The 12115-nt window shown below is 39.2% G+C and overlaps 1 protein-coding gene across 1 annotated transcript in view; it reads left to right on the top strand.

Annotated features, from left to right (window-relative positions):
- The window catches only part of RTF1 (RTF1 homolog, Paf1/RNA polymerase II complex component), a 49159-nt gene extending 37309 nt beyond the window's left edge, over window positions 1–11850 (top strand). The window contains exons 10-18 of the mRNA XM_044665118.1: window positions 7338–7425; window positions 7532–7639; window positions 8226–8303; window positions 8950–9071; window positions 9225–9282; window positions 9516–9593; window positions 9970–10065; window positions 10661–10772; window positions 11522–11850. Coding sequence (XP_044521053.1) covers window positions 7338–7425; window positions 7532–7639; window positions 8226–8303; window positions 8950–9071; window positions 9225–9282; window positions 9516–9593; window positions 9970–10065; window positions 10661–10772; window positions 11522–11628 — 847 coding nt within the window. The 3' untranslated portion in view covers window positions 11629–11850. The remainder of the gene's footprint in view (window positions 1–7337; window positions 7426–7531; window positions 7640–8225; window positions 8304–8949; window positions 9072–9224; window positions 9283–9515; window positions 9594–9969; window positions 10066–10660; window positions 10773–11521) is intronic.
- The last annotated feature ends 265 nt before the right edge of the window (window positions 11851–12115 follow it).

The following is a 12115-nucleotide window of genomic DNA, read 5'->3' as shown; positions in this document are numbered from 1 at the left end:
GAGGGAGAGAGAGAATGAATGAATGAATGAATGAATGAGAGAATTAAGAATCTTGGGACAAGGGGCAGCTAGGTAGTACAATAGATAGAGCATCAGGGCTTGGAGAACCTGGATTCAACTGTAGCCTTGGACATTTCCTAGCTCAATGACCCTGGGCAAGTCACTTAATACAGACTGCCTAGTCCTTACTGCTCTTCTGTCTTAGATTCAGTACTTAGTATGATTGCTACTTAATATAAAATCTAAGAAAATAAGGGTAAAAAAAAGAATCTTGGGGAGAAGGAATTTGAAATTTTCATTGGGTACAATTAAAAATCATATAAGAGGAGGGGCAGCTGGGTAGCTCAGTGGAGTGAGAGTCAGGCCTAGAGACAGGAGGTCCTAGGTTCAAACCCGGCCTCAGCCACTTCCCAGCTGTGTGACCCTGGGCAAGTCACTTGACCCCCATTGCCCACCCTTACCAATCTTCCACTTGTGAGACAATACACCGAAGTACAAGGGTTTAAAAAAAAAATTAAAAAAAAAATCATATAAGAGGGGCAGCTGGGTAGCTCAGTGGATTGAGAGTCAGGCCTAGAGACGGGAGGTCCTAGATTCAAATCTGGCCTCAGACATTTCCCAGCTGTGTGACCCTGGGCAAATCACTTGACCCCCATTGCCTACCCTTACCACTCTTCCACCTAGGAGACAATACATAGAAGTTAAGGATTTAAAAATAAAAAATTTAATTTAATTTAATTTAAAAAAATCATATAAGAAATTATAAAGTGGGAATGGAAAATAAACTCAGAAAATAACTCATCTAGCAAAAGATTTGAAGCAATGCAGGAAGGAGTTACATCTTTAAAAGTCTGAATCCTTGGTGGTCCAGAATACTTGTTTTTATTTTTATAAAAAACATTGTGATCACTTTATTGACATTACTTAGGAAAATTTTCTTGGAACTATTAAAAACAAGTTATTTTTCAGTCATGTCCAACTCTCTGTGACCCCATTTGGGGCTTTTACTGACAAAGACAGTAGAGTGGTTTGTCATTTCCTTCTCCAACTCATTTTGCAGATGAGGAAACTTTTGGCAAGCAGTTAAATGACTTGCTCAAGGTCACACAGCTGACTGAGACTGTATTTGAAGTTAGGTCTTCCTGATTCCAAGCCTGGCCCTCTATCCACTGTGCCACCTATCTACCCCAAAACAAGTTAGACTGTGTAAATATAAATACTTTCTAACTCATAAGGAGAAATTAAAATTGAACTTGTTCAAAGCATTTATCCTGAAACTTGAATATAGGAACAAGGCTTAAGATTCTTCAAACTGCCAGAAAGAAAAAAGATAACATGTCAGGAAGGATGCATCAAGATCTTGCCAAATTTTTCTTCAAAAAGCAGAAAAAATTGAGGCACTTATACAATCAGAAATTACGGGAATTTATATTAAGATCATATTCCCAGAAAACTTACTAAGCATTCTCTTTGAAGGTAAATGATGTACAGGTAACCCAAAGGGACTCCAAAGAATTCATGGACAGAAATTCATAGTATCTCAGAAAACAATTCTGTATACCAACATTAACATAATAATAATGAATGGGCTTGAGCTAATTCCATTTACACATCATCCAACTTTATTTCTTTGACCCCTTTTGAATTTGTTCCTTTTCTGTTTAGTTGCTGTTGTGGTGTTTTATTATATTATTGTAATTAGTGTGTATTCTCTTTGATTCTTCATGTACTTCAGTGGTTCCCAAAGTGGGCACCACCGCCCCCTTCTGGGTGCTACAGTGATCCAGGGGAGTGGTGATGGCCACAAGTGCATTTGGGGGCAGTGATAGTATGTAACAGGAAGCACTAAGTAATATTTTTTCTGGAAATGGGGCAGTAGGCCAAAAAAGTTTGGGAACCACTGATGTACTTTATATTAAAATATTGCCATTCTTTGAATTCTTCACATTCATTGGTTTTTATAGTTCTGTTATACCCTGTGACAGTCACAAACCATAATTCATTTAATCTTAGTTTTTTGGTACTTATTTGTTTTCATTTTTTTCCTATTACAGATAGTGCTAACTAGCAATATTTTTGTACTAGGATATAAATAACCTAAATAGGCCAACCTGAACAACAAGATTACTGCTATGTCACCAAGATACCAAAGATTCATAAATTTTTCTATACCTTCAAAGAAAGAGTCCTATATTACATAGATTTTCATAATAAAGATGGACACTACTTATTTCTTTCTTTTCAAATCTTCAATTATATATCATTCTTTTCAAATCTCTAGTTATATATTATTATATATTATTCAATTATATATTCAATTTCAATTCTTAATTATGTAATATATAACTATAGAAATATCCATCTGTGCACATTAAATGCATAATTTTTGTGTGTGTGTGTAGTTTTTATCCCTGTCTTCCTATAATTCTCCATTAGAAGATCTACTCAGTGGGGGTAGAAGCCTTTAGAAACAATGATCAGCCTTCTTTCTTTCCTAGTTCCCTCTACCTCAGTTCCCATTTGGAACGCAAGAAAAACAAGACACATTGCAAACATGCATGATCAATCAAAACAAATTTCCACATTGGCCATGTCCTAAAAAACATTTGTCACTCTTTGATATTCCCTCAGGAGGTAGGAAGCCTGTGTTTCACCATTAGTTCTCTGGAATCCTATTTGGTCATTATGATGCTAAGACTTTAGCATTTTATCTATGGTAACTTATTCATCCATTCTCCACTTTATTGGTGTCCCCTCAGATTTTCATTCTTTGCCACCTCAAAAAAAGTTCATATATATATATATATGGAGAGAGAGAGAGAGAGAGAGAGAGAGAGAGAGAGAGAGAGAGAGAGAGAGGATTTGAAATCCCTCCTTTAATCTGCTTGCCTAATTTTCCCTCCTCCACTTCTTTCCATTCTCTCCTTTTTCCTATTGAGTGAAATGTATTTTAGTACCCAGAAATGTATTTCTCTGTGTAAATTTGTATTCTTGCTTTCTTTTGATCAGTTCAGATGAGAATGGGCTTCAAGTGTCAACTATCCCCTCTCCATTTGTGGAGATGTCTGCTTGCACTTTGATTATGGGAGATAAATTTCCTTTTCCTTCTCCAGTATATTCCTCTTCCCCTCTCTTTCCATTCTTTTCTTAAGATCATCAGGATATAACATCTCCTAGGCCTTCCACCCTCTCTCACCCCTAATGAAGAGAAGGTTCAGAAGGGACACATGTATCATCTCCCAAATGTGAATGTAAGCAATTTATCTGTATTTTTAGTTCTTTACCATTATTCATTCATGCTTTACCTTTTTATGGATTGAAATTCAAATTTTCTCTGCAGCTCTGATCTTTTCATCAGGAATGCTTATAGAAGTCTTCTGTTTCATTAAAAATCCATTTTTAACCTGGTAGTATTAAGTTCACTTTTGAAGGGTAAGTTATTCTTGGCTGTAAGCCAAGAATATCCTTTTCCTTCTGGAATATCAATCAGGTTCTTTACTCCTTTATAGTGGTGACTGCTAAATCGTGTGTGATCCTAACTGTGGCTCCGTGGTACTTGAATTCTTTCTTTCTAGTGGCTTGCAGTATTTTTCCTTTCACCTGGAAGCTCTGGATTTTGGCTATGATGTTCCTGGGAGTTTTCATTTGAAGGTTTCTTTCAGAAGGTAACCAGTGGATTCTTTCTATTTCTACTTTGCCCTCTGGTTCTAAGAGATCTGGGCAGTTTTCTTTTAGGATTTCTTGAAGTAGGATGTCTAAGCTTTTTTTTTGGTCATAGTGGTCCAATATTCCATTGACTGTTATTTTTTTTCTCTTTGATCTGTTTTATAGATCAGTTATTTTTGCTATAAGATATATTACATTTTCTGGTTTGTTTGGGTTTTTGTTTTTTTATTAGCCTTTTGACTTTTTTTTTAATGTTTTTTGTTGCCTTCTGGAGTTATTGGCTTCTATTTTGGCCCTGATTTTTAGGGAATTTGTTGCTTGGACAATGTTTTTAAGGGCCAAGCTGCTAATTCCCTTTCCAGTTTTTTCCATAGCTTCTCATTTCTTTTCCAGTTTTCCCTCAAGTACTCTAATTCCGTTTATAACACATTTTCTCTTTAAAAAAAAACCCAACTCTTTCATCTAGTTGAGTGTGTGTTCAAGCTGTGGTGTTTTGTTTGTTTGTGTTTTCTGAGGCTTTGCTTGTAGATGCTTTGGATTCCTTCTCTTCTTCTACATTTGCAAGTTTCCCTGACAACATGATAATTCATTATAATGCAGTTCCTTTTTTTGTTTGCCCATTCTTCCATCTTCTTTCCTGGCTTTGGACTTGATGTTAGAGCTAGACTCAATGGAACTTTTGCAGGGAAGGTCTTGGCTGGTCCTATTGCTGCTTTCTTTGGATATTGAGTGTTTTGTTTTTCTAGGATCTCAGGTACAGGGTGGAGACCTGCAAGCTTTCAATGATCCCAGAGTGACTTGATTCTAGGTAAAGTCTGATTACTGCCCCACTGACCTGAGGATTGCAAGTTCCTAACTGGTGTTTGGGTCTGAGCAAGAGTAGCCTGCTGTTGGATTCAGTCTCTTTTAGCCAACTGGAAAGTTGTGTTGGTTCGTGGAGGCAAAACTATAGGCTTCCTTTTGTTCTGGGAGAATTCTGCCCTGGTTATTCCTCTGCAGTAGGGTAGATGCTAGAAGTGAGATCCTGCTTCTTTTCAGTTCTATGCCACACCAAGGTTGCTTTTTGCTGCTTCTGGTTTGGTATAGTGAAAAGAGGACTGGAATTGGAATCATAGAACCTGGCTTCTAATCCCAGGATTGCTGCTTGTCACATATTGGCAAGTCATATTATCTGGACTTTGTTTTCCTCATCCATGACAGGAGAGTTGGTCTTGAGTGTTAGTGACCCAACCAGCTCTAAATTCTCTTGCTATATATATCAAATACACAAATTTTCATTAGTAACATACCTAAACCAACTTATATGTCTACCATGTGTTTCCATTTTCTTTTGAGTCACCAATGATTTTGATTCTTCAAAGATTGTGTGTTCCATAATTCCCAGCTATATAGCATCACCAGGAAAATAAAAGAAGTTAATGGATTTTTGTGTCTAGAAATAGCTTGCCGTCAATCTAATGATAAGGCCCCTTGTGCTTAACTAGCTTTGCCTTCAGACACAAAACACATGGTTCTTGGTTCTTAATTTGCTTAATACTCGGGGCCTTTCCATATTGCTTGACCTTTCCCCAATGGCATAGAGAATAACCTTCTGCAAACCAAGATCACCTCCTCAACATTATGCATTGTATCAGAACTTGGTGATGTTGCATAATTTTCTAAACACAGGTATGCAGTTTAGATAAGCTGAGTCAAAATCTCCAAGCTGTAAAGAATTAGGTTTATTATGAGAGGGCTAAGTCCCATAACAAAGCCTGGTCAAGACCAGAAGACCCCAAGCACTGTGAGAGACCTTCCTGTATACCTGAAAGAATTACACAACTTTTATACCAGTACAGAAATAATTCAGGACAGTGATAAAAATAGAGATGTGGATTGGTTGAAGTCATCAGGAAATAACTTCTCATTGGTAAAAGAAATCATTTGACAATGACTTAAGAGCCACTTGATAGAAAAGGGGCAGAGTGGAAGTGCCTGGGCTAGTGATGTAAAAGATAAGAGTGGGTGGTGTTGGGAGGCATCCTGATGTATAATGGATCACAAATTCAAGACCATGATTATTGCTGAGGGTGCATGTTATAGCAACTTTGAAGGTTAAGGCTGACAGTGAGGCTGACGCTTAGGCCTTTGAGGCCTATATTAAAGCAGTTATTTACTTAATTCACAACCATAATACTTACACTAAAATAATCACAAACCTATTCATCACTTATGATAACATTATATCTTAAAATCTTAATTTTATCTTAAAATCACAATTATGATTAACTCAAAACTATTGCTAACATTAAAATCTAATCTTCATATAAGGGGGTAGGGGATTTTTCTCTCACAGTGAAGATAAAAGAAGACTCCGGGGATAATTAGGTGGCTTAGTAGATAGAGAGCCAGGCCTGGAGACAATAAGTCCTGGGTTCAAATCTGGCCTTAGACACTTTCTAAATGTAGTGACTTTGGGCAAGTCACTTAACCCCCAGTTGCGTAGTACTTACTGCTATTCTTCCTTAGAACCAATACTTAGAATTGATCCTAAGACAGAAGGTAGTAGTTTTTTGTTTGTTTGTTTGTCTGTTTTTTTAAGACTATCAGATAGCCTATCTATCTGCATCTCACTATACACAAATATATGCATATACATATATAATCATTCCACAGTGGTTGTGAAATGAAGGAATAAATTGTATTTTCTTAATACAATAGAGTATCACTACGCTTTTAAAAATACTGGGGTACTTTGATGGATCTATGATTTCATCAAGGTAGGTACTCCTTTTCAGTAATGCAAATCCCAATCCACTTATGCTTTTTTATCCCGTGTAACTCTTATTGATGTTCTTTTATAAATCCTTCAATGCAAGCATCCACCAAAGGGATGTTCTTCCTTTATATATCTTGACATTCCATGAATGTCAGCAAAACATGTAGACTGTCCATTAGTTATCCTTCATTACAGCTTCATGACCTGGCCATCTCCCTTTTTTGCCCCTTCCTCTCCCAAAATTATAAATATGCTAAATTAATGCAAAGCAAAGAAAGCAGAACTGCAGTAATCACCTTGATGAAACCATAACAAAACTTTGTGTAGAGAAATTGGGAGAAAATACAAAATAAATAAATTTTTATTCAATATATTTCATTAATGTATAATGTTCTTATATTAGATTTAATATTAAACTTTTTTCCTCCAATTTTTATTTGTTGAGATGATCATTTATAATAAAAAAAATTTTTTTTAAGTTGTTTTAGGCCCTATCCTAGACTTTAGATCAGTGGTTCCCAAACTTTTTTGGCCTACCGCCCCCTTTCCAGAAAAAATATTACTTAGCGCCCCCTGTCACATACCATCACCGCCCCCTTACAGTTATTCACTGGCCCCAAATGTACCTGTGACCATCACTGCCGCCTGGATTGCTGCAGCACCCACTGGGGGCGGTGGCGCCCACTTTGGGAATCACTGCTCTAGATCATTTCTAATATGGGTTTCTGGGATAGCATTAGAGTCCAGTATTCATGCCATTCAGAAGGCAGCAAGGTACTAGGGATACTTGTTCTGGATTGGTTGATGGAATTTATTGAAAAATTAATCAGGGAAGCCCTGATCAGAATATTGTGTATTTCCGCTGTACCGTCACCATTTATATGTTAAATAATGCTTAATCTTTTTGTCATAGACATGGCAATGACCAGCGTGTGTTCCGCCTGGAGTTTGTCTCAAATCAAGAGTTCACAGAAAGTGAATTCATGAAATGGAAAGAAGCGGTAAGTTGGTAGACTTTAGGTAACTAAAAGATGTAACACAGTCACATTTAGACCCCTTCTTGACATTTTGTTGTTTTGCTTTGTTTTATTTTGGTGGGATATTCAGATGTTCTCTGCTGGCATGCAGCTGCCTACCTTGGATGAGATTAACAAGAAGGAAATGTCCATTAAAGAAGCTTTGAATTATAAATTCAATGATCAGGACATTGAAGAGGTGAGAAGCTGATAACCTGGGGACTGGCAATTCATCAGGGACCAATGTCTAGTGAGGGTCAAGATTCTAGGCTCTGCTAGATTTTGAGGTCTGACACCTTTTTTAGCTGTATTGTTTTCTTAATGAGTGAGGAAGAAGATTCCAAGAAGAAAATCATAGACGAAGGAAGTAAACCTAGGGTTCGGGGGTCTGAAAGCCTGACTATTCTGCTATGACTTTGGTGCTTCAACGATTTTCCTTCTGCAAAACATTTTGCTGAATTCATCCTCCATCTTCTACTCCCTGTAGTTACACAGATCTTCTCTTTGTGTTCTTCAGTTTCTGTAGCTAGCATTACAATCTTAGCCCCAAGAGCTGCTGCAGAGCTTATTGGTATATACTCCTTTTTCAGACTGTCCCTGAAACTTCTCCATAGCTCAGGCAGCACCAGCCTATCCCTTGGAACGAACTCTTTCTGTGGGGCCTGGCTCAGCCCTAGGAAGAGAAGCGACTTCCAGGAAGGACTTTGTTTATCTCATCTGCAAAGATATTTTTAAAATAACAAGACTCTTACCTCATTCCTGATGTCTCCTCCTCTCCGGTACAGATTGTTAAAGAGAAAGAGAGATTCAGAAAAGCTCCACCCAACTATGCCATGAAAAAAACGCAGCTTCTGAAGGAGAAGGTAAGAAGTCCTTAGGCTGGGCCTTGGGCTCCCCAGGATGCTGGGCTAAGGTGATATAGAATGACTGGTGTTTTAATGAGTGACTCTGGGCTCACGTGCTAAGCATTTAGCATTCCCTGACTACAGATGTAGGTTCAGCTTGACCCTTTTCACTTCCACTAACTAATCAAGAGCATGTTCTTCTCGTGAACTTATAGGTTCCTTCTGTTTAGCCCTCTACTAAAATTCTGCACTCTCAAGTTTCATGCCTATAAAATCAACAGGATATAATGCTGATCATTAGACCTGGCAACATAAGTGCTATGGGCAAGCAGGGATCTGTTGGATTTTCTTTGTTTCCTTGTGGTTACATTAAAATCCTTTGTATCTCTTGCTGACATTTCATCCTCCTTAAGCATTGGTTATAAGGATGTTATTAACCATCTTGATCACTAGGTGGCCCTGAGGAACCAGATAACTGGGTAGGGAGGTTCCTCATATTATGATGAAAATTATAACTTGCATTAACACACGTTTTCAGAATACTTCCATTTCTGATTTTATTTTGAGATCACCCATCCTACAGTAAAGATCGTTGTCTTGACTGTGCCTAGAGTATAATCCAGCATAAATGAGAACTCTTAGATGGATGACTCTGTGTTTGCAGGCCATGGCAGAAGACTTGGGAGACCAAGACAAAGCAAAGCAAATCCAAGATCAGCTGAATGAGCTGGAGGAAAGGGCAGAGGCCCTAGATCGGCAACGAACAAAGAATATTTCTGCCATTAGGTGAGTTCGTAAATTAGTCACTTGGCCGTGGAGGCCAAAACAGAATCGGTTGATGTCCTCCTTCTTCTGCACATACCCTAGACTACTGCTATCTCGTTCCTTTTTTGTGACAATCATTTGCCTCTTGTTCATCATCATGTGCTTTCTCCACAGTTACATCAATCAACGAAATCGAGAATGGAATATTGTTGAGTCTGAGAAGGCCCTTGTGGTGAGTGAAGCAAAGATGAGCCGTTTCATTTTTTTGATGCAGCTTTTTGTCACTTCTCTGTCACTAAATGCAATGAGTTCTGAAGTCAGGAAAGGGAGCCTTAGATCTTAGGGAATAGCTACTATTTCTGATATTTCTCATCTGAAACTAATGTGAACTTATTACTGTGAGTAACTTAACAAGGGAAGGTAATCAATGGTTCAGGTTCTGTAATTCATTGTTCTCGGTTTTAGGCGGAAAGTCACAACATGAAGAATCAGCAGATGGATCCCTTCACTAGGCGGCAGTGCAAACCAACTATTGTCTCCAATGTAAGTGTAGGAGCCAGGGCCAAAGGGCTTAGGGCTTGACTATACCTTGCAGATTAAGAGAGAGTTCGCCAGCATTTGGCTCTCCTCAGGCTCAAGATTCAAACACTTTCTGATATACCTTGAGCCAAGACCTGCCTCAACATAGCTCCCCTGGGAGTTACTATGGATTTATCCTCTGTCACAGACTGGAATGATAGCATAAATTGTGAAGGTTCTGTGACTTTGATAAAACCAGTGGGATTCCATTGAGGAAGACTTCAGAGTATGGAGTTGGTGATAGGTCTTTTAGGGGAGGGGGATTGGGAAGAGGGCAGTCTTCTTTCTGGCAGTCAGTGAGTGCTGAAGAACCTTTAATGTAATTTATTTTTCTTCTCAGTCCAGAGACCCTGCTGTTCAAGCTGCCATCTTGGCCCAGTTGAATGCAAAATACGGCTCTGGTGCATTACCAGATGCTCCAAAGGAGATGAACAAGGCAAGTACTCCCCAAGTAGCCTTCTGGGTAAAGCAGCTAGTTTATAGGAATACCTTTTCCCTTGGTTCACCATTCCAATCACTACCTAGAGGAAGTCAGTCACTCTTGAGTATGTTAAAGTTCTGAACCTCCCCTACTCACTACCCATTTTTTAGGAAGTTAATAAGTAGCTTCTGTGTCTCCTTAATAGGAAGAAGCTGCCCATTTTAAAAACAGCTTTTTTGCTTGTGCATCAGTAAGAATGATACCTCTAAACTCCATTCCTCACTCCCATTTGGTCCCCCAGATCGAAGGGGATCCATCCTCTTTTAGAAAAAGTCAATCCCCAGATGTTGAGAGGAAATCTGGAATTCACCTCTATTCCCCTCCTTAGAGGCGTCTTTCATGTCCCCAACTCCACATGTTCCCCTTTGAGAATGAGTAGCCAGCCCGGAAATTGAGACAAAGCAGGTTTCCAGCAGTGTTTCAATTAGAGAAAAACCTCTTTGCCAGAGGCCTCTGCTTTTCTCCTTTACTGTGTATACCTTGCCAGTCATTTTCGCTTTTTCTTTAGCCCTGTTCAATCTTCATACATCTGTCTGTGTCTACATTACAGGGTCAGGGAAAGGACAAAGACGTCAATTCTAAGTCAGCCAGTGACCTCTCAGAGGACCTGTTCAAAGTGCATGACTTTGATGTGAAGATAGACTTGCAAGTTCCCAGTTCAGGTATGCTGGAGTGATGGGCCTAGAGATGACATCTGGAAATCTTAGCAGGTCTGTTCTGAGGGGGCCCCTAGTGGCCTAGGGCAGGATTTAAAGACCCAAATGGTAGATCATTGTGAATGAGTGCAGGTGACATTCAGAAGGCAGTATGCTTTTCTCATCTTAAAGCTTTCCAGCTGGAGGTCCTGGTTTCAAATGTGGCCTCAGACCCTTCCTACCTATGTGACTCTCGGGCAAGTCACTTAACCCCCATTGCCTAGTCCTTACCCTTTACTGCTTTGGGACTAATATAACACAGTACTGATTCCAAGATGGAAAGGTTAGGGTTTAAAAAAAACCCTGTTTCCAAACCTGGGAAGATTTAAATGATCTCATGCCAAGTGAAGTGAGCTGAACCCAGAGAATATTGTATGATGATCAACTGTGAAAGAGTTAGCTACTGTGGTCAAGACAGTGATCCAAGACAGTTCCAGAGGATCTATGATGAAAAATGCTCTCTACCCCCAGAGAGAACTGATTGAAGCACACTTTTGAAAACTTCCTTTATTTTTATTATTTTATTTTGTGTTTTCCTTTGCTATATGATCATATAATTTGCATGATTACCTATGTGTAATCAAAATCAGAAGTTTAAAAAATGATTGTTAAATATGTTACATGTATTTGGGAAACTTAGAATAAAATAAGTAAAAATCAGTTTTTAAAAAATGTTTCTAGTTACTGAAAATGGCCATGATGTTCTCTCCTCGCAGAATCAAAGACGCTGGCCATCACATCAAAGGCTCCCCCGGCCAAGGACGGTGCTCCAAGAAGGTCTCTGAACTTAGAAGACTACAAGAAACGACGAGGGCTTATCTGAGCGTGCCCAGCCTGCTGCTTCTGACCCTGCATGCACCGCGATAATGTTCTCCTCTCCTCTTCTCCCTTGGTTTGCCCTCTTTGGGCTGGAGCAGCAGGGGTGCTGGGAAGAGACTCTTTAAACTGCCAGTCATCTGTAACATAAAACCATTTACTGTATAGATCTCCCTCATCTGCCCACCCACCCTCCCTCCCCTCCTGCTGCCCCCACCTGTGTGGATTCAAGCTCTCTTGGGTTTTATCCATGTCTTTCAGTTTGCATTTTGTTTTTTTTTTTTTTTTTTTGCTTTTTTTTTGTCATCATCACAGTTCAATAGGCCACTCTGCCTATTTTCAGTATTACAGCAGAGTTGAGATTCCTGCCAGAGCCTGTGGGTGGCAGCAGCAGCCCTGGGCAAGCTTCTTCCTGTACCACCCTGGGCATGGCCATCAAGCTTTGGCACCTGGCCCATGTTGGCAGGAATGGGGACTAGTCACCTACAGTCTTC

Source organism: Gracilinanus agilis, chromosome 2, assembly GCF_016433145.1.
Source record: "Gracilinanus agilis isolate LMUSP501 chromosome 2, AgileGrace, whole genome shotgun sequence".
Taxonomy (NCBI): domain Eukaryota; kingdom Metazoa; phylum Chordata; class Mammalia; order Didelphimorphia; family Didelphidae; genus Gracilinanus; species Gracilinanus agilis.
Note: the sequence above shows the minus strand (reverse complement) of the source record. Positions and strands in the feature narration are given on the sequence as shown.